We start from the raw sequence: 24,165 nt of genomic DNA on the forward strand, positions 1-24,165 counted from the left end.
CGGCTGATCTGGGCTGAGCCTAGCCGTGCATGGCGAGCTGCTGTGTGAGGTGATGGCTGAGGAAGCTGCTGTAATATCCTCCACCCTGCCGCTTGCCCCTCCCAGAGGAGATTAACCCTGCAGGGCGAGGGATCACCTGCTGATATACACGCTCTCACCCACTGACACACATCCTCAGCCGAAGCAGGGCTCCACTTCTCGCTTTTTTTTTTCGTCTGTTACTTTTTTTGCACTCTTGTTCAGCCAAAATTCACACTCACCAAGCACAACATGCAAGAAAAAAAAGACTTTTGCGAGTAAATGAAAGCGTTGCTGGACAGTTGGCATGTAACGCTTTGAAGAAAATCCTATTTTTTTATTTTTTATTTAAGGCTTCAGTAAATTCATTGTGACTGTGAGGTTTTTTTTTTTTTTTGGACACACTTTTTTTGGATTGAGTTTTTTCACTATCACTCAATAAAAAGATTTGATGATTTGTTGATGGATATTGCATAGCACTAGCAATGCTAATGTTATTATTAGATGTCAGCATTTTGTCTTCAGAAGTAACAATCAGTTAATTGTTAGTGTTAATCAGGCAAAACACATATATACTTTACTAATATCATAAAGAAAATAAAGGTATGTCTTTCTCCAGATACACTGCAGTCTCTTATGCTCACCCAGGATACATTTTTTGAAGGGGTCATGACCTGCATTTGTTTTCTTTTTTTTTATTGTCAAGATTTTTACATAAAAAAACATGATAATTTAGAAGTAATAGGCTATTTTCTGTCCTGTTTTTAACCCCCCTCATCAGAACGCTCAGTTTGAATAGGCGTGATAGATTGTAGACTCGGAAGTAAACGCCCACTGCTATGATTGGCTAACAGTTGTGTATGTTTGACCCCCTACATCCTTCACTGATGGACGCTGCTGTGATTTAGGTTAAAAAAGCATAAATATCGAAGAAGAAAGAAAGCAATAGTGACCACATAATAAAAACAGTTACTCACACTTGTGTGTTGCGACATTACTGTCAGATCCAGTATAGTCGGCACCAGTGTTGGGGAAAGTTATGAGGTTATGAGGAAAGAAGGAAAATTGTGAGGTTATCCGTGTCTGATTTTTATGCATTTTAAAGACAAACTGCCAGAAAATACATTTAGGTCTGATTAGGTCACATCTAGTTAAAGTTAAAGAGCTATTCTTGAGGCAGCCAGTTGTCAATGTCACACTAGCATTGGGTCAATATCTCTCAAATCCCTCGGGAGATCTGTACTCTCAAAATGGTTTTTTTTCCCCAATGGTTTATTATTCGCTGCTTGACCGTAAAGTCTAAATCACGGCATTTTATGATACAATCTTATACGCTGTGTAAGTCGTCCTTTGACCTTATTTGTCATCAAGGCCTTCATGGAGGCACTGTAAATGCTGTCGCACGCTGACAGACTGGATTTCTGTGATAGATGGGAATGTGGTAGTTTTATGTGTCTAGACATGCCCTGCCTTGACTCATTCACACACCTCTCTTTCCTTCTGACCCTGCCCATCTGTGCAGCATTGGGCCAAGGCCCTGAATCCCAAATGATCTGGAGCTCGCCGCATCCGGATTTTATTTCAGTTTTGCCCTTGTGGTTTATAGATCGCTAGATGAAAGTAAAACCAGTTCTAATGGATCTCTGGGTGAGCTTGACTGTGTTACAGGTGAGTCGGAATTGCTGTAAAACAAAATTAAACAATTCAAACTCTTCTGTGTCTGTACGGTGTCATAGATCATTCAATTCCCCGAATTTTTCTGATCTGGAAGATGATGGTGCTTTGATATTCCATTCTGTTTGATCCCTAGGTTCACCTTGTCTGGTGCGAAAAAAGTGAAAACCTTTTCATTAGACAGGCGTGCAAGACAAGACAAATCTGATTATGGATGGACACACCGTCTCTGAGAGAATGGATAATTAATTTCCATGTAATGAGCTGCCTCTTTTGAGAGGTTGACAGGCTAATGAATCCTGCCCTCTCATCGCAGAGTTATGCCTTGGAGTCGTCCAAAAAAAAAAGACCTGGACCGACACAGTAAGAAGAGTCATGGCAGGTCATTTCTAAGCACGGCTTTAAGAGCGAACAATGCTGCAGGTGTGAGCAAGGCCATGGAGATTGATAGATGAAAATAGGGCCATTCATGAAATAAGAAAAAGAGCAAAGGAGATTTTGCAATGAAAAGGCTCCACAATTAACCGTCAAACACTCTCCTTCCTCCGCTTCTCTGTGGGAAATTGCTTTAACATTTAAAGAGTCGGTGGGTCGACAGAGAGAGATGGTACCACGCTGAGTCCCACAGAATTGCACATTTTCTCAGGAACTGAGCTTTATTCGAACAAGAGAGCTGTAATTCTTCCCTTCCTCGGTTTTATAAGCGCCGTTATCATCTCAACTTTATGTGACCTGTCACTCTGTACATAGTATGTCACCTTTCTCACCCGATTAGGGAGTCGTGTCATGCGTCCGTGTCTGATTTGTAGACCTGAAACCTGCGCGTCTTGGCGCAAATGTTGCCCTTCTCAGTGATAAACGTCTGGATGGATCAGTGTCTTTGACGGCTGCGTTAAAAGACAGGCAAAGTTTCCGTAAAAGAGCTCTGACATTTAGCGGTGTCAGAGCGTTCGGCGGCTGAGGTGTCAGATCAGCTTAAGCAGATGTACGGCTCAGGCTGTATTTCACCTTTATGCCAGGTTCACCTCTGCCTGAGGCCGTCTCATTTCTGCAACATTAATTTTCGTGCTCTCCTGCCGTGTGTGACGGCCAATAATAAAAGGCCAAACCACCCTTGTGTTCAAGTCTAAGGCAGATTTAAGACTGAGGAGTTGTTGTCCCTCTATTGTTCTTTTTTTCATTGTTCTTCTGTAATTTTGTACACCCCTAGTGTATAATCACTTTGTCTTTTAACTTATCAGTATTCAAGTCAGCAGGTGTTTGCATCCCACTTTGCACTGATAATTTGACTTTTTTTTTGAGTGAAACATGATATTTAATAAGGAATAACTTAATTTGATCTATTAGGAACTGATTGGATTGTAAAAAGTGGCCATTACACCTGAACAGAGAACAGAGGTTAAAGTGAGGGGTTGAAAACTAAAGGGCGGTTTACATGTTACAGTTTACTAAGATATGTAAAGTCAATTATTTTCAATCAGAGCCAGTGATTTCAAGTGATTTTATGCAAATAAGCAGCAACAGCAAAGTAATCTGCTGCCTAAAAATGTCTTATACTGCTGTCAAATAACATGTAGTAATTTATTTTTTATTCAGTAAAATGTGTTTCCATCATAGCCTATGCATTTATTTATTTAAAGAATTAAAAATATCCTAATATAAGTACGTATTTATATATGATTTAATATATTAATTTGGATGTTTTTTGTTTTTTTTCTGGAAAATCTTGCTTGCATTCTTGCATATTAAAAGTCAGCATTTTAAGCTATTTATTTATTTGAAAAGTTTATTTACTAAATTAAAAAAAATATATTTTGGTAACACTTTAGTATAGGGACCAATTCTCACTATTAACTAGTTGCTTATTAACATGCCTATAATTACCATATTGGCTGTTTATTAGTACTTATAAAGCACATATTCCGTGTGACCATAAAAACAACAAGTAACAACTGCCTTATTAACTGTTAGAGCATATTAGGAATTTATTGAGGCAAAAGTCGTAGTTAATGGTTTGTTAATAGCGAGAATTGGACCTTAAAATAAAGTGTGCCCTATATTTTTATCTTATTTAAAAAAAATTATGTATATATTTTTATAATTTTATTTATATTAAATCAAAGTATATATATATATATATATATATATATATATATATATATATATATATATATATATATATATATATTTATGCCATGGTCTGTCTGAATACTGGATTCTGATTGGCTGGCAGGTGTTGATTAAATTCGTTGAACCGCACAGGTAGTTCCAGGTCAGTTTAATCACGTTCTATATTAACGCGCTTCCTATAAACATTGGTAACCATAGTAACATACAGTTAGAGTTGAATAGTAATACAGACGAAAATATCTGTAATTTCTATCGTTCCGGTCAAATATTGCAGCACAAATATTATTAACATCTTTAATATGTGAATGCTGGGAAATGACCATGGCATAAACGGAATAATCAACGGCTAGCTGTGCATTAAACGATTTGAATGCACGACGTGGAGGTGAAGAACCGCCCGACGCGCTTTGGAGGGTGATTGCCTCCACGAAGTGCATTCAAATCGTTTAATGCACAGCTAGCCGTTGATTATCCTTTACATATAAATTTTTGTGCTGTTAATCAGAATATTTATGTGATATCCCAAATTGTGCTTAACAGGGGTGGAAAGAAACCATAAATGCCTCTTGAAATAGCTTGTAAAAGTACAAAATAATAAAATAAGACAGTTCATGACCCCTTTCACTGAAAAAGAGGTGATTCAGAGAACATTACAATCTTAGTTTTGATACCAATACAAAGACAAACATTTTTCTCTCTGAAATAAAATGCATCAATGAATCACACATAATAAGACAAGAAACATGTATTATACTTCAAGGAACATTTTTCACATCCACAGCTTTCTTTGCCAGACATTTTGGAAGCTGATCAATAGAATTACAGTGTAAATGAGTCTGACTTCCGCTGACTAACACCCCATCCACTTGATGATGATTGTGATGATAACGGCCTTTCGCGAACACTTCTTGGCAGCTGTTAGCAAACCATAGAAAATAGCTGTTTCAAACAGTGTGCTATTCCAGCACAGCGGCAGTAACATCCAGGCTGTTCTCCACCGGTGGTGATGGTGGATTAGACGGAGTGAGATCTAGTGTGTGTATGCGCAAAGTGTGTAGACAACTCACTCCTTACTGCCGCACAGATGTTAGCATAGCTCCAGATCTTCCATCCATTTATTCATAAGCCCTCCCTCCCGGCTAGGAAGCCCAGCCTGTGATGTTCCAGGGAAGAAGGCACTTGTAAAAAGGCGGTATCCCACTTCCCACCCGTCTCTAGAGGATGGAGCCAGTCCTGCTTCTGATCCAGCAAATCCAGTATCATGAGACTAGGCTGTCCACAAAGATTTCTGTGTAAAGGTAATTTCAATTGATAAAGAAATAGCTGGTGGCTTGTATGTTATTGTGCATCTAGCCGCACATGTCAAGTACATGGGTGCTGAGCAATACAAGCAGACAAAAATCCTGTGATCCGACTACTTAAGCTCAATTGAAAGCGTATGACCAGCTTGCATCTTTTATGTTTGTTTGAAGCACAAATGAGTTTCTTTATGTAGTTCTCGATGGTTTCAATGCAGTTCCTCCAAGGCTGGCTTCTGTTCTCCGGTTCGGTCGCAACCCCGAGTTTGTCAGAAATAACATGCAAATAAAAGACTTTTACTTACAGGAACCATCTTGGCTCAGCTCATGAGGTTTAGCCAAGCAAAGAAGACGAATAAAAGGAGATTTTAATTAGCCCCTTTGGCAGAGTGTGTCCTTGTCTCTGTCCATGACGGCTGCAGATAATGAGGTTGGCATGCCTTTTCAGGTTAGTTAATATCTGAAAAGTAGCCCATTTTAGAAGCGTTTAAGTTGAAATGAAATGCTGACCATGCCTGGCCAGCCAGTTCAATGGCCAAAGCTCTCAAATATCCATATGTCCTCGAGAGTCGGGGAGCATTGAGGGACTTGTTCTTCATCAATCTTCAATGAGCTTACACAAGAAAACCTGCGATCACATAAGACGCCCCCTCTACAATCAAATCTGAAGGACTCTCACGACTGAAGAGTGATCTAATAAGAATGATCTGAATGTAACAAAGCGAGCATGAGAAGTGCCGTACACTCTGTGCTTTATTAGACAGAAATGAGAAACAACAGGCTGAATCCTCATAGCCAATTAGCTGAGAAGTGCCATGTGCTGCCAGCGTCTCAGAGAACAGAGCTGCACGCTCACACGCCAAATTATGTGGAATTATTAAATATGATTGACTTTAGATATTGAAATTAAGTGTATGAAACATTCTCTAAGTTACATCTTCAGTAACTAGTGGTGGTATGGTGCTGGATTGGCTTCCTTTCAGCTTAACTTGAAATTTGAAATTGGTCAAAAACTTGAACTGGAGTCTATCTATCCATCCATTGTTCTTTCTGTCTTTAAATCTATATAGTTGAATAGAAGTTGAATTAAAATCTATCGTTCTATCTATCATTCTGTTGTTCTATTTATCATTGTTCGTTCTGTCGTTCTATCATCATTCTATCCATTGTTTTATCCACTGTTCTATGGTTCTATCCATTCTTCCATCCATCCATCATTATTTCTATTATTCAATCCATCTATCTATCATTATATCCATCGTTCTATCATTCTGTCTATTGTTATATCTATTGTTCTATCATTCTGTTGTTCTATTCATCATTCTATTGTTTGTTCTGACATTCTATCATCATTCTATCCATTGTTCTATCCATCATTCTATTGTTCCATCCATTCTTCCATCCATCCATCGTTATTTCTATTATTCAATCCATCTAGTTGAATAAAAGTGGAATTGTAATGTCTGTCTGTCTGTCTGTCTGTCTGTCTGTCTGTCTGTCTATCTATCTATCTATCTATCTATCTATCTATCTATCTATCTATCTGTCTGTCTGTCTGTCTGTCTGTCTACCTATTGTTCTATCTATCTGTCTATTGTTCTATCATTCTGTCATTCTAACTATCTATCATTCTATTGTTCTATCGTTTATTCTGTTGTTCTGTTTATCATTCTGTTGTTCGTTCTGTCATTCTATCCATCGTTCTATTGTTCCATCCATCCATCCTATTATTTTATGTATCACTCTGTCGCTTCAATTTGTACATTATGTTTAAAGTTTGTCAAGACAAGTGTTGTTTTTTTAGTTAAAAAATTACAATTATATTAATTTAACTTAAACTTGTTATATATTACAGTAGTAGATCAGATATATTTATTTTGTGTGGAGATATTGTATGTGGCCAAATGTCAATGAAGTGTGCATAACCACTTTGACCACAATCTGATCGGTCAAGATGCAAATAACTGTAAAGTCCCAGAGGTGGGCCCTTGTGTCTTGGGCCAGTAAGCAGTCACCCAGTGCACTGTTTGTTGGTAAATCTATCATTTAAAATATTGAGTCTTTCTGTTCTCTATTAATCAGCTGTTTTTTTGCTCCAATACACACACTGCCATTATAGTGACCTATTTTGAACAGTGTAGCTCTCACATTTGTGTCTGTCACTCTGTGAAGTGCAGAAAAATAGTAATTGAGAGGCCGATTTAAAAGCAGTGTGGTTCCTGAGGTTGTCTGGGTTACGGCTGCCATTGTTTCCTTTTTCCACTAAAAGCTGTTCCCTCCTACTTCACAACCGTGAATAACAGTAATGATGCAAAACCCCAGTAATTACATTAATGATTGGCTGTGACACAGGGTGCATGTCAGTGCAGATGGTTTAACAATGGAGCGTGATGTTAGTGGGTGGGAGAAAACATCAAGACTTTCGTGCTTTCTCGTGTGCCGGAGGATTCGTGTACACACGCGTTCGCGTTTGCTGCTGTCCGCCGCGTTATGCATTCTCATGCATTTTTCATTCCAAACTTCGCTCATTTCTTATATATTCATGTAGGGATTTTTAAATACGCTCGTATTCGAGTTAGAAAGTCTCTGCTTGGCAGTTTCCTTTCCGTTCGACTGCAAATGAAGTTTGACATCCAGTTTAATATGTGAATCCTATCTCAATGAGCACATGTACTGCTCTAAAGTTCACTTTTCATTCTGTGTAATTGCCTCCCTGAAACACTTTTGTACGGATTGATCCACAGCTTGAAATAATCCATTGGATTTCAAATATCACCGTGCGCCGTTATTTACAAAACAATCATACTGCTACAGTTGTTTACTTATTGTGTGAAAAGGCTGCCTTTTGTAGTCTATCCTCATCCCGAATACAATGGAGCAGAAAAAATCCGTTCAATTTTGTTGCCTACATACTGAGAGAGATGCATTCACGTCACTCGGTGCGGCGGCCAATGTGTAGATAATCTATCACTGTATTGTGAGCAGACAGACAGCGAGAGAGCGAGGCTGTGTTATTGGAGTCAGGGGGATGTGGCTGCTCTGGGTTTTACTGAAAGCACATGAGTGCTCTGATGGCCTGTCAGAGAGAGAAAGGGATGCTGGGATTCTGTCAAGATGTCTGGGAGTGTCTCCAGGCTCCTTGCCTCACCGTGTGACACATGCGGCCCCCAGAATCCTTCGCAAATCTCTCAGGACACAGTCCGTGGACTCGTGTTGCAGATTCAACAACACTCTGCAGACACACTGTCAATGTAGCTCTGAAAGAAAGTACAACTTATAATGAGGAGCGCTCTCCCCCTCCGGACAAAATGGCGCTTGTCACTGGAGACTTCCTGTTTCTTTGGAGAACATATGCTCTCTTTTAAGGCTGTAAAATTATACTATTTTGAGAGAGATTATTGGTTTAAGAATTTAATGATAGAATGATCAAATGCATGTTTTCACACAGTTTTTCTTTTTAGTTACAGTTCTTGTCTTGCTAAAATTACATATAAATCATGACATTTTATATATGAATACATATTTATATATTTTATATAAATATGTATCACTTTATATTATACATTTATGTTGTGTACACTGCTGTTCAGACGTTTGGGATCAGTAAGACTTTTGGAAGTAATGGCATTTATAATGTTACAATAGATTTCTGTTTTAAACCAATGCTGTTCTTTTGAACTTCCTAGTCATCAAAGAACCACATGATATTCACATGGTTAAGATTTTTACAACTATATTAAGCAACGTGACTTTTTTCAACATTGATAATAATAAGAAATGTTTCTTGAGCAGCAAATCAGCTTATTAGAATAATTTCTGATGAATCATGGGACACTTAAGAGACTGGAGTGATGGCTGCTGAAAAATTAGCTTTGCCATCACAAGAATAAATTACATTTTAAAATATATTAAAATAGAAAATTGTTCTTTTAAACTGTAATAACATTTTACAATATTACTGTTTTTTACTATATTTTTGTTCAATGGTGAGCATCTTTCAATAATATTAAAAAACTATAGTGTATATATGTCTGTTTAATGGCTTATAATGTTTAAAGTCTAATTCGTTTAAAAATTAATCAAAAGTTTATCAATTTTCCATCAATAGTATGTTTTAGTTAAATCATTTAATTATCATTGATATAGCTGCAGACTATATAGTGTTTCATGTTTTATCATCCCTCTAACTAACATTTTCATCTGTAATATCGGGATTAACACTGTTGGTCAATTATTGGCATATTTTCATTTAATTTCTGAGGGATTGTGCACTGTAGTTCCAGTCATTAAATTTGAACGGCTCTCTCCTTAGCGCTAAATTGTACAGCAAGGATATTATTATAAACCTTTGCCAACACTTTGGTAGAGGAGTGCATTTCATTAAATCCTTTTAATTAAAAATTAATAAAGGGCATTGTCTTAATCACAAAGTTGCAGGAGCTCTCTTTGAAAAAAGAAAACCCATTGTCCCTAACTAAATTAATATGTTTCCAGGTTGTTATTGTTAATGAATTATCAGATAATTATTAAGAGGTAATTGCTGTGCAAGTTTCCCCTGCTTTCAATAATACAGAGCAGACAGCTGCTCTTTCATTTGAATTTAATGGACGTGATATGGCGTAAAATCTAGCAGCGGCAAATGGAATTAAATTGCGATTGTTTTAAAGCCTGGGCAGAACGTGTGTGCGTGTAATTGATTGATAGCACCGACCACCTGCTCATCTGCACATTAACTATCAAACAGCCTTCATTAAGAGAACTGTAGTAATTATGAGAAATGATATTACCCATGCAGTGAAAAAAATGAAGATCTTAGAGATATGGGGTCATTTGCATATACAGAGCGTCTATACCTATCAGAGCTTGATTAACAGTCGGGACATTTGGAGATAAATAATTATCTATTAAATAATTCAATGCAAATATAAATATAACACTTTCTATGTGAATGACACTAGTGTGAAATACAGGCTGTCCTCAGAAGACTAGTTTCAAATAGCACTCGAGCATATGCGAGAAGGGCAGATTCATTGAGCGAGCACATGGCAGTAAGAGCACCTCAATCAAATCACAGGCTATTATACTCCCCCGCCGCCACTATTTGAAGTCGTTTAATGTTTTGCAGGGCCGCAGGATCCTGAACTCTCAAAGTTGTGCTTGGGTTCGGCCAGTTAATGAGTATTTCCCGCTGAGCCGTTCGGCCGTGCTGTGACACACCATTGTTTTGTCATTTATTGACCGCTCTCTATGCCCTCACATCATTAGTAGGGCCGTATGAAAAACATGCCAGCGTGAACACGAAGCACACTCTGCCACCGACAGTCTATTTGCTTTTATGAAATTATATGTGCTGGCACTGAGTTACGGGGGCGTGCTGGAGCAAGACATTTAGATGACATGAATTATACTTCAACGCTTCCATAAAAGAGAGAGTCTGACACTGAGATGTACATTTAATGAAGCAAAGGATTTTTACTGTCTCCGTGTTTTGTCACTTGAGGTGTCAATGCAAATAAAATAGCTGTGGGTTGCTTTTATTTCCATGGGAACAAGGCAGATTCGTCTTTGCTGATGAAACCTTTACTTTCCACTTCTGTGCCGCTTGGTTTTTTGTTTGCCGCCACCTATGATCTCCCTCTACTTCTTAAATTGAACAGAAAGTCATGTAGTGGAAAATAAGGAGTGCATGGTGGTGTGGCCCTTTGTATATGAAGTGTACTATACACACATATATAGTATGTGTGTGTGTATATGTATATATATATTTAGACACCACACATTTAATATAATACATTGAGTAGATAGATAAATACATAGATAAATAGATAGATGTATAGATAGATAGATAGATAGATAGATAGATAGATAGATAGATAGATAGATAGATAGATAGATAGATAGATAGATAGATAGATAGATAGATAGATAGATAGATAGATAGATAGATAGATAGATAGATAGATATGTTGTGAGTAGATTCCTGTGTTGTTCCCGGTATGTCTCCTGGGGATCTACTTCATGATGTCCGTTTGCTCCATCCACATGGTCCAGGTTAATAAGGAGTGATGTAGAAGCCAGTCTTAAATTGAGGGAGATTTCCCTCGCGTCTGTGTCCTCTCGGACTGAGCCACTCACATGCAATCAGCCTCAATAAGACATGATGAGCTTGGAGTCGGTGAATCCCTGCCCATACTTCATAAATAAGCAAAAGAGGATATATTTTTTATTAGCTCATGTAATATGCAACAGACTTAATAGCACAGTCATTTCTGTAAGTGTACTACCATCCTGCTGTAATACTCATACTGGGGGAACTGCATGACACAAGTGTGGCATCATTTCCATGTTTTCCCAGATGACAATATGCACACACACACACACACACACACACACACACAGGCATTTCATGCTTAGAATTAGAGATGAAGCTCTGCTTATCAGTGAATTTTGTAGCGGTTGTGTATAGCGTGAACCTGTACAAGCTCTGGCAGAGTGGAAGCCTGGACACTTATGGACGTGAACAGCTCCACTAGTTCTCGACATGCTGTCAGGGCAGCCTGACACACAGCTGGTCACTGTGTTCTTATCAAACAGCAGATGGGGTCCAGTCTGAAGATAACAAATATTCACCCAGCAGGCACCACCTCACCAAGACCACCTCTGCCTGCTTTATCTAAAAGTCTCCGTAAAAGCTATGAAATCCATTATATACCATTTACACGCCTAAAAATAAAGGTTCCAGTTAAAACCATAAAGGGTTTTATAGCTTGATTTCATAGGAGAAACTGTTGAATTTCTGCTTTGATGGAATGAAACTGTATGATGCAAATAAAATAAAATACAATAAATTTCAGCCAGATGTAGACAAGGTAATTTTCTCATTCTAATGTAGTTTAATGCTAAAACTAAATCTGAAAATATAAGAATAAAAACTGATTCAAAATATTAATAAAAACTATACTAATCTTTATACTAAAATAGCACTGCTTTAAAAGCACCAATAATTGAACAGTGTTAAATGTAATCTTTAACAAGGATATCCATTTTTCTTAATGTACATTATAATGTGATCTGTAAAATTAGCTTGTTACATTTAAAAAAAAAATTATTTTTATTTTTTATTATCATTTTGACAAAATAATAAAAAGTAGTATATAATTTTAATAAAGGCTATTTGTTGGATAGTGGCCATAACATAGGGTATAACGGGGCTAAAGGCCCACCTTATGAAAAAATGTGCTATTCACTGCACCTAAAATGTATAATTGCAGAAAGAATATATACGTTGTACTGAACATTAATGGACCTTTGACTAACACAATTTTTTATGTTAATATATGTTTAACAATATCAAAGAATTGTAATATTGGTGCATGCCTACTTACAAATACAAATTAGTACAAATTAAAAGTACTTCATTTCATTTGATTATTATTAACATTATTAATTCATTTGAAAATGGATGGATGGATGGTTAAAAGGGAACCATCCAGAAAGAAAGAAAGCAATTATATTTTTCCTTCTTGAAGAGATGTAAACAATGTATCCTGTATGGTGCTTATAGAGTAACGATTCTCTGTTTCTGTTGCCATAGGCAACCTAATAGCCATCCATTGCATTGATCAGGGTTTGGAATAAACCTTCATTCTCCATCCTTTACCGTACTTTGGCCTGCCCTCAGAATGTACGAGAGTTTTCGTGAGCACATTGCATATGCTCAAGGCTTTTATGTGTTTACAGCTGAAGATGCATTGAGCCAGAGGCGGTGAGCGTGTTTGTTTAGAAGCCTGAGATGCGCCATGTCAAGTTCCTGACTCATATTCAGAGCCTTCAGAGAGTTCCAGTGGGCAAACGGTCTGTGTGCATGGAAATCTGTTTGAGATGTTTATACGTGTAAAGCATTCGGAGCAAACAAATCTATCAGTGTGTGCCTATAAGTGGATGACAGTGTGGTCTTCTTTCACCCGTCACTACTTTAACAATACAGCAGTCTATAATATAATTCAGTCACATAGACACACAGCATTTTATAGCTTTCCTAGTCAAACGGTTGGTTGTGACTGGTGTGCAATGTAAAATAGAAGTCATTAACCCTGTAAAGCATACTGTATTATGTATTATACACAAATTTCTAAGTACTCTAAGTATCAAGTACTCTAAGTATCAACATAATCAAATCTTTGCTGAAAAGCCTTTAGTTGTCTGATTGTTGTTTATACTAGTTTAACCAATAACCAGGTTTTAGTATAATTAAAATAAAAAATAATAAATATTTTTTTTTACTGTGAAACAGATTTTTATAAAGTAAATGTATCCATTTTTAATATTGTTAGTACAACTTGAACACTTGCTGGGCTGAGACAACTAGGTTTTTTTTTTTTTTTTAGAAAAAAAAAAAAACATGTTAAAGTATCAATATGATCTATCAGGTATTTGAGGAACATTTATTTGTTCATCTCTCAAACGTCATTGTATTGAATTGCATTATATGCCATGTATTGTATTTTGCCCCAACAATAAAATCTACATGGCTTTAATAATAAAAGCATTTAAACTTCACCCTTCTAAGATATATTATTGGATGATATAGATAGAGTGACAACTGGTATTTATATGCATTTTATAAAAGTAGTCTGCTATACTGTTAAACAGATCTTCATTGATTTACATGAAAAGCTAGCAGAATTACAATAATTGTTGGCCATATAAATAACAGCAGCTGCACCATACTGCATATCTTTGCTCATTTTGGGCCTCTGAATAAAACTGAGGTATTTTTTCCTCCTCAAATATGAGCTCTATATACTCACTATATCATACTATATGAACCATAAAAGCCTGATGTATCAAATATGATACTCAACAAAAAACACATCTGCAAAATATATTTGTCTGAAGGTTCAATAAACTATTCCGTAAAAAAAAAAAAAAGTTTTTTTCTATTGTTTCATATGTCAGGCTAGGGTCCCATGTTGATTAGTCCCCATTGACTTTTGGCAAAAATAGCTGAATCATGATAACAGAATATACATTTTTGGGTGAATTGTCCCTTTAAGTAAAACCATCCAACTAAACCATGGGGTTCGTCATGGTGACCGGACATACATCAGCCCATCCTCACCTCGTTCACCCAAGGGCCTTCCTCCAGGGCACCTAATGAAGCACATTAGCACTGCATCTGTTGCTATCTAAGCGGTTGCCAGCTAATCTCCACCATGCCAGTTCCCACACAATCATCTTCAGGCTGCATTACAACACTCAGTCTTTATGGCCTATGAAGCCACAAGGCAACTTGCGAGCATGTGATTTAGTGTCGACCGGACGTCTCCACATAAAGCTAGCCTCCGGTGCCCCTTCAGTATTAGTCTAATTGAAATGGAAGCAGAGGGGTAATAATGCTATAACAACCTGGCGGTGCTGGCGCACAGGCCCCGCTGTGCTGAAACAGCGCTAATAAACCATAAATAAAATAGATGGCTGAGGGAGTGAAGGGCCCCCCCATGTGCCGGCTCATTGAGTCAGTTAGAGGAGCGCTCCCCCTCTCAGTGTTGAGATTAGACAGTCATCAGGGGCAGATACCCTCTCCACATGCCCCACTGCTGCAGGCACAGAGCTCTTACGCATGTGCACTGGTGTAAGAGGGTGGAAGTCAATGCAACACTCATGAGCAGGGCATAATTACTGGTAGATGCTCTGGTTTAAGGCTAGAGAGAGAGAGAGGATGCAAAACTGTCTCATCAAATGCTGGAATTAGGGTATTTTTAAATTGCCTCTACAGCTCAACTTTTGAAACATCACAGACAAGAGAGCAGGGCTTATTTGGTTCTGATTAATTTAGGTGTAGTTCACTTATGATGTTCATTTTGCATGCATTTCAAATAAATTTTCTGTCAGCTAATGCTGTGAATTATACAGGAACCTTCTAACTTAGTTGTTGCATTACAAAACTGTACTGCACTGGTTGCACCGCTTGTTTATAGTTTACTAAGAAATATTAAGAGTAATTTGTTTGCGAATCAGAATACACTTGTTGCCCTGTTTGTTTTTGATTTGTTAAAAAGAAACTATTTATATCATTTAAAAGAATCATTTGTTCGTGAACTGATTGTGCTCTGTTTTTGATTTATTAAAAAGAACCAATTTAAAAGAATCATGAATCCGACTACATTGGACACACAGTATGTTTTTTATTCATTAAAAAGAAACAATTTTTTTTAAAGTAATTTGTGAATCAGACTACGCCGGTTGTGCTGTTTTTCTGATTTGTTAAACAGAACCGATTTAATATAGACATTTGTGAATCAGACTACACTGATTGTGCTCTATGTTTTTGATTTATTTTTTTATTTTAAAAGAGGCATTTTTTGTGAATCAGACTACACTGGTCACACAGTATATTTTTGATTCGTTAAAAAGAAACAATGAAAAAATTTATTGATGAATCAGACTACACTGGTGATGCAGTATAGTTTGATTCACTTAAAAGGAACACAATAAAAGAGTAATTTTTTGAGAATTACACTACACTGGTCATGCTGTTTTTCTGATTTGTTAAAAAGAGCAGATTTAATAGAGACATTTGTGAATGAGACTACACTGCTTAATTGAATTTTTCAATTTTTTTTAAATATATTTATTTTTTCTATAAGTTCATATGTCATATATAAATGTATCTATCTATATTAATTTGTATATTATTTAATGTATTAATGTCCTTTACCTTGTTTTTGTTGCTTGGACTAATGCTTGCTGCTAGGAAGGATTTATTTGTACTGCTCTTTAATTTTTTTTTATATAACTACATATCAGTTAAATTCTGTATTAATTCCCAAAATGTCTTGGCAACCATAAACAAACTACAGTTGCACAGTGTTTACACCTTAAACAAGTGGTGCATAAACATAGATCAAAACTAAATGCCGTTATAATCAACAAAGCTTTGTAGACTGTGAGTGCTCATCTGTGACAGTTTGCAGAGTGAACTATAGTTTTCTGCTTAGTGTCAGATTTTTTTCTGTATGTACCGCAGAATCTCGACATCACGTGGGGCACAAAAAATGCTCTTCAGGGGTGTGGATGTCAGTTCTGTATAACCCTCGCTTACTGGCTCCTATATTGTTGCTGAGGTGCACCACCCCATTACGCAGCTCCTCTCTGCTCAGTGAGGAAAAAGAATTGCAGTGATTTATCAAACTGTGGCTTTCTTAGACACAGGAAGCCAACCTGAGCCAGCAGAGGGGAAAAAAACTTAAACAAAAACATTAATTCTGTTTGACAGGGGCCTCTACCTCTCTAAACACCACCACAGGATCAGAGACCAGAGCGAGAGTGATTCTCACATGAAACACGGAGATGATTCACTTTTGCTGTTGGTTCAGGATCAGATATGGATAATCTCAGCTCTGAAAGCAATACTACAGGGCATTGTATGGTGTGGTTTAATTAATGCCTGACAACTGAAAAATTGCTGTAATATTTTAGAGCTGACTCGTCCGTAGCAGCTTCTGTGGCCTCTAATGTGAGATAACATTTCTTTTGGGAAGGGATAACGTCTCGATCATGTGTAATACAACTTGACATTTTTACCTGTTATTTACAGGTGTAAATGAAGGCCTCATGTTAGCCGTTAGAGACTAGCCCTTTGAGAGCACTTTGCTTGCAGAAGTGTCAAGTCATCTCTAAAGACTTTGGCTAGAATTTACTTTGCCATATTGCATTGCAAAATCAGTGTTTATTGACTAACCTCCCACAATCCAGTTTAACCAGGTATTAAGTAGACTGAAATTGGACTGTGTCCAAGTATTTAAATTTATTTCTGAACAAAAAATACCTAATTTCTATGTAAAATAGGCTTATTATATATTGTGCTTTATTCAGTAGGTAAAGTATGCCAGATCTCTGTAGTCTGCTGCTTGAAAATTGTTCATCACAGATGTTTTTGGCTGTTTGTTATTTTCCAGATATGCAAAATTTATGTGCATTTAAATAAAAAAATGTTTAAATTAATCAAAAATCATTATTCATTTGATTAAATATTTTATTTATATTTGTATTTTATATCCATATGTAATGAAAGCTTGTTTCTACCACAGGATAAAAAGTTACTTGCAGCTTTTACTTTCACAATTCAGACTTGTTTTCTCGCAATTCGGTGTTTATATCTCAAAATTCAGATTTTTATTTATTTTTCTCACAGTGGCAAGATATACACTCAGAATTGCACATTTTTATCTCACAATTTTAAGTTCATACCTTGCAGTTCTAATAAAGGTCTATATTTTGAGATATAAACTCAGAATTTCGAGAGAGGATCTCATTTAGTGCTTTTAAAAAATCAAAATTGTGAGATGAAAAAAAGTCACAATAACCTTATTTATTTAATTTACTTTAATTTACTTTTTTTTAATTAATTCAATTTTATTTATTTTTTTAATTGTATTTCATGGTGGAAACAGGCTTAGATAATGTTTGATGAAATCATTGTATTTCAGTTTTGTTGTTTTTGTTTTGTTTTGTTTTAAAGGGGTCCTATTATGCTTTTTCACTTTTTGAATGTTAGCCAGTGTGTAGTGTGTATGTTTGGGCATAAAAAGATCTACAGAGTAACAAATCTCAAAGTCCATTCCAAAGGGAGATATTTTGTTTTTAAAAAATCCCTTTTCAAGAACTACAACGAACGGCTCGTTTGGACTACAAAGTTGTTTTCCTATATTTGTGATATCACAAATTGGCCCATTAGAATATCATTAAAATAAATCCCGCCTACTGAAATTCGAATGGTTAGCGGGTGGGGAGAACACTTGGTTGAGCACTGCACGTTTCACAATCGAAACCCGGTTTGACATTTTGGATGTCATTTTCATTTCATCTTGCATGTAATGTCTGATAAAGCAGCGTTTGTGAGGGGAGCGCTGCTTTGTGTACAGCGTTACCGGGGAAACCTTGCTCTCTCCCGCTCCAACAGCGCCTCCTGCTGGCAGAGAATTAATTTGCATATATATGCCGCCACAAATAGTGTAAGTCTGTGGGACTATGGTATAAATAAATTCAACTGTATGACAGTTTCACTGCAATTCATGTTATAATGTTAGAATTAAAGAACAATAAACATAATACATATTACCGTTGCACTTATCTGTACATAGTAAATGCAGTTATTTTTAAGCTGTTATTGACATCCTATCTAAAACGTGATTTAGCCCCAAAAAAACAACAACAATAACGTTACCACTTTAATATGTCTTGCAATATCCGTGCGTGCAAAGGTTCTGCGCGATCCTCAATATTCTCGGGGTCTGAATTGATATGGCAATGTTGACGAACTTGCTGTTTTGGCAAGGGGCGGGGCAGCTAACCAATCACAACCCATTTCATTTTTTCGGAAGGTGGTCCTTCATCAAACCCGGAACTAATCGAGCCATTTATGCCAGGCTGGTAGTGATGAGAAGTTCGGATAATTTTACTGACTCGGACCTTCGAGTCTCATTCAGCAAAATGAATGAACCTTTTTTCGAGTCATTTCGTTCATGTTAGCAAAATATAATTAAAATGTTACGTGCTACTTCCCTAACACATCTACTACTTATGCAAACGTTGATCACACTACAAACAATACAAAACTATAATGATATAAGAAACAGAAAAGATTAATTCATTGTTTACCTGGGTCTTTAGTCTATGATTAGCTCACCTCACCTCTTATCTTCGGGTTTGAGTCGTTCGTTCATCATGTGACAGCCCCATAAACTTAACCAATGCAGTCTGAGCCGGAAAGAGAATTGATTAGTTCATCTCTCGGGTCTTCGGGTTTGAGTCGTTCGTTCATCACATGACAGCCTCATAAGCTAAACCTATGCAGTCAGAGCCGGAAAGAGAATTGATTAGTTCAACTCTTGAGTCTTTCGAGTCGCATTGGATAGAGAAATGAATTAATTTACAACCTTCCTCACAAACAGGTGCATAGTTATTATTATTATTCTTATTCTTATTATTTACTCTTACAGTTACGTGATGTGTTTCTGGTCTCAAATTGTAGCTTTTTATTTATTACAGTTTATAAATGTGTGAATTTCTGTCATTGTTATGATCTTTAAAGATCTAGGGATTGGAACGTATTCAATATTGCTGGGAGAATAGAGATTGTAGAAAGAACCAGGCAGGAAGAACGCTTAATTCAATTAAATGTTTTAATTTCTTTAAGCCAGAGCCCCTAAACAATGTGTGAGCTATATACAATGCATAATATATAAAGCAAAAATAATAAGAATACATTAAATTAGGAAAAACTGAGGAACGACATCTTCGGCGTATGCGACGCCACAACTAAACTACACTAACTACAAACAAAAATACAAAAGAGACGCTCCCCTCTTACCTAGTGTGTCTAACACTTGTTAGCTGCGGGCAGAATGTGTCCTAGGGCGTGCAATACGCTAACCTGTTCCTCATTTCCCCAATCAAAGAAAGAACAGTAATTCTTGTCACACTCCACTCAGAGTCGCGATAACACAGCAACAAGTATTAAGCTCACACATCCACAACCAAAAAACTACGAACTCTGAAACAAACTAACTCAAAACACCTGAACACACACACTGAGCTACTCAGCGTGACACGCCGGGAGATCTTTAAACAGCAGGGTGACTTCGGATTGGCCGCAGAGACGATGCCCTTAATGATGATTGACAGCCGTCTCCTCCATCCAGCAGAGACCTAAGAGCAATGATGACAGACTAGAGAACAGATTGATAGAAATAAAAGAAAGGAAACAAAAACACATGCGGCACGTAACAGTCATGATGGTTCATTTCCATAACACTGAATGTGGTAACAAAGGTAATAAACTAAACAGTCTTTTTGCCTCAGACTGCATGAACAAACGACTCAAACCCGAAGACTTGAGAGATGAACTAATCAATTCTCTTTCCGGCTCAGACTGAATAGGTTACGCGTATGGGGCTGTCACGTGATGAACGAACGACTCGAAACAGGTGAACTAATTCAGTGCAGAACCTATAGGATGTGGCACATGCGCAACTTAACGAATCACTCCCCGAGACGACTCGTTCTTCCCGAGTCACATTAAAGATTCGTTCAAAATTAACGAATCGTTCAAGAACGACCTCACTACAGGCTGGGGAGAAAGGTATTGTAATAATGTAAATTATGTGAAAAATAATGCGATTTTCGAACCACCAAGCATGAGAGCATGTTCTAGCCTGGCTTGTTTGGTAAACTTGTTTCATGAAACAGCCCCCTGATATTGGTTAGTACAGTTGTTTAATGAATTCTCCCCTTAGTGCAGGAAATACTGTAATTCATGCTCAGCCTGTTGCTGTCAGCTAAAGAATATGAGGGCAGATATGACACGGATCCAAGCCAGGTCAAAGGTTATAATTTATCGTTTCTGTGCAAATTTTCCAGCCTCGGGATCAGTCTTGTCATTGGCGACAAATCAACACCCACACACCGCTCTGAATTTCAACAGCTAACAATACGGCTGCCGCAGCCACATTGAGACAGGAAGAAATGAGCCCTGAAATTTCTGTCATAAATTGCAAAAACATTCTCCAAGGAGGATGGGTAGGAGGAGACGAAAAAATGGTGTTGGGAAAGCAGTTCTTAGCTCGATGGGCACTTGCGGTCTAACCTGGATTTACCGCCTTCCGAGGACTCCTGTGGAGGCTGTGCGGAGCTTCTGTGATGAAGGAAAAGATGGTCACTTGCTTATCAAAGACTCCTTCGTATGCAGACACCGTTCTGTACATGACTCGCAATTGAATTCACTCTGGCCTTGAATTTTGACCTCTTTCATTTCAAAGAAAAAATATCTTTCTTTTATGTCTTTAGTATTCACTGTGTCAGGGCTTGTTGATTTTCATGGGAAGAAGGTAAAATAGAAAATTTCTGCACTGTTGTAGCTTGCAAATGTTTATTAAATAGAAGTGATTCAGTCCAAGACCCTTCTTCAGGCTTTTTGAAAGGGTGAAAGAAGACTCGCAAGCCAGCAGTGATAAATGGTGAAAAGGCTTTTGTGGTCATTGCTTGAGAAAGTATTGACAGTCTGGTTTAGTGCTAAGAGCCAGGCAAGACAATGGTCAATAAAGCCTCACTTCATAGCCCTATCCAGAAGACCAATGCTTATGTAAGAGGCCATTTGGGGGAGTTTTATTTGGACCAGACTTGTAACTAATATCATCAATGGAGACTTATTATTGGAACATCATTTATTTAAACAAAATGACACATAGAAACAAAATGAAACATGTCATTGAGTTGTCATTGGTCATTTTGTATGTCATTAGATGGTCTAATTCAGACGGCTTGTCTAAGTGGGCCAGAAGAAGTTGCAATGTGGACCAGACTTTGTGTAAAAGTCAAAATGGAAAGAGTGTCCAGTTAAAAATGATGAAGAATCTGCGCTAGTCTCAGAGGTAGAGAAGGTTTTGCTCTATTGCGACCATTAGACCAAATGTGAATCTAATCTATCATCTTAGGCAGCTAATGATTGTCTCCACGCATCCCAGCAGGCCCATTCTGGCTGTGAAAACAGACAATGTTCAGGGTTCAGGTTTATTTGTCATCTTCGAGATGTCCCTTTCCCACAGAAAAGGTCGGCTGCGGTCTGGAGGACGTGGCGAGAGGACATGCATTGGGGACAGACCCTCTGAGACCATATTAAACTGAGAGAAAGAAAGACAGATGGAGTTTGTTAAGATAATAAGTCTTCTTGAAATAAGTGGGAGTCACTGTAATGCAATATTCATACTCCCCACAGACCTTAGTCTCAGTCTAATGATAGTTTTAGAGCAGCTTCAGACGTTCGTTTAAATAAACGTGGTGTGGCGTGCTGCAGTTTTAATCATTTGCCTAATCAGTTATTCGTTTTCTCTCCATTACAGCATTTGTGTTGAGTTGCAACTTTCCTGATAGACCAGCGTATGGGGACGTGTCTGTCACCAGTCTGCATGCAGGGGGAGAGGCCTATTTCTACTGCTTCAATGGATACCAACTCCAGGGTCCCTCCACCCTCACGTGCCGCAATGCCACCACACCCTACTGGAGCGGCAAAGTGCCCCGCTGTCTTGGTGAGTCCCAGATATTTTATATATATATACTGATGCATTCATTCAAAAACCCTAAAAATGTGACATCAGTGGTTCAACCATAATTTTAACAAAAATGATGAAATAATGACACAAATAAAAAATAATGACTTTATTCATAAAATTATGGTTGAACCACTGATGTCACATGAACTATTTTAACGATGTTCTTACTACCTTTCTGGGACATGAACGTGTCGGTTGTGTTACTGTCTATGGAGGGTCAAAAAGCTCTCGGATTTAATCAAAAATACCTTAATTTGAAAAAAACCTATAATTCCTTTCCTTCGTAAAGAAAGGAGGTGACAACTTACTGGTTTACATGGAGCATCTTGAATCAGCAGATTGCTAGACCAGTAGTTGTAAAATTACAATTTAGAAAAATTTTCAGCTCAAATTGTGCATTTTCTAAAATAATTAATGTGAAGAATGTGACGTGCTTTAACAAAAAGCCTCCCATTTCTGCCTTTAAACTCTCTGAATGATGATGGCATCATTTACCTCCATTAAGTGCCTTATTCTAACCAAGATTTTTGCTTTTTTTAACTTAAGGGGTCATTGAAATGATTTTCTATGCTAATTAACATTATTCCCCAAATGCGATCCATTGAGCTTCACTTGTATTGAACCTGAATGATTCTTTTAGCCTGATAGTAATGGATCTTGGCTGCTAATATAAAAGGTTCAGGTTGCATCCAGGTGGTGGTAAACTTGAAGCAGATGACTAACTAACATGTCACATGTGCCCTTTCACCAGCTAGACTCTTAATTGCAGGTTACTCCAAAGGGATTGTCTCTGTATTGAGTGTACTATAACAAAAGCATCAGCTAAATGACAGTTAATTACCAAATCTTCAGTATTTGATCTCTGCCCCTGAGAAATTAAATTATGAAGCAGTAGCACTAAGTACTACTGCTATCTTAACAAGTACAGAAAAATCTATGAAATAGTAACTTCTGCTTTTAATGAACCTTATTTAATTTGCATATAGACGCAAGGTGCAGAAAATGTTAGTTTTTGCCTGCCAATCATAAACACAACCTCCTCACACTTGCTGATTTGCATCATTGTGAAGCCGCCCTGGACTCGCTCACTAGCAATTATCCTTTGTGTTTTTTTCTCCGTCTCACCATAAACATACACCCACAAGTCATCGTGTCATTTAGACGCAGCCCCTATACTTTGGGCTCAAAAACAAACTTCATGCCTGTGTAAATATTTAGTCCACACAGGTGTGATTTAACTTGACAGGGGAGAAACTCCCGGTGCGGTTGCTCCCTCCTCCTTTTAAGTTAATTGGAGCTTGATCATTGATTTTGGCTGGTATGTTGGTAACAGAAGTGTTTGTGCTACAAGGCAGTGAATATTAACAACCGTACCCCCTCAAGGCAGCCCGGTGTGACAGCGTGATTGACAGGCCGGCCTCTTCTGCATAAATAAGGACTTTTTGCGCCTCGATCTCTTCAGAGAGCTGAATCCCAGAGCTGGGGAACTCTTCCCTCTTGCATGACAAACAGAACAACATCTCCGATTGCAAACAAGGCTGGGCTCCCTGAAGGAGGGCTGTTTTGATGAAGGATCTCATTTAGTGCTTCGGAGGCACGGCTGTAGCGTGCGTTGTGAGGTGGTTTAGTTAGCCTGCGGCTGCCAGACACGGCCTACAGGACTTGGGGTTTCTCAGTCTCGCCATTGATTCGGAGTGAAATAGCATAAACGTGCCGTTTTAGAAGTGTGCCCCTGTCATGCTGATGCAGGGCCGGGCCAGACTGTCAGAGTCTGATTACTGATCAGCATGGGCAGGCTGCCAGGGAGCAGGGCTTTGGGTCCACTTTAATTATGTTCTGTCCGCCTGACTAACCTTCAGCCGTCAAGCTCAGAAGGTATCCTCCTCCTCCAAGCTCTCTCTCTTTTCATTGCCTTTAAGAAAAACTGTTTGTTA

The 24,165-nt window shown here is 37.8% G+C and overlaps 1 protein-coding gene across 4 annotated transcripts in view; it reads left to right on the top strand.

Annotated features, from left to right (window-relative positions):
- Positions 1-24,165, top strand: part of sez6b (seizure related 6 homolog b) — a 182,803-nt gene that overhangs the window by 127,868 nt on the left and 30,770 nt on the right. For all 4 annotated transcript variants that reach the window (XM_058745539.1, XM_058745540.1, XM_058745541.1 and 1 more), the window contains exon 5: positions 22,022-22,207. In XM_058745539.1, coding sequence (XP_058601522.1) covers positions 22,022-22,207 — 186 coding nt within the window. The remainder of the gene's footprint in view (positions 1-22,021; positions 22,208-24,165) is intronic.

This window comes from Onychostoma macrolepis, chromosome 15 (assembly GCF_012432095.1).
Source record: "Onychostoma macrolepis isolate SWU-2019 chromosome 15, ASM1243209v1, whole genome shotgun sequence".
Classification (NCBI taxonomy): domain Eukaryota; kingdom Metazoa; phylum Chordata; class Actinopteri; order Cypriniformes; family Cyprinidae; genus Onychostoma; species Onychostoma macrolepis.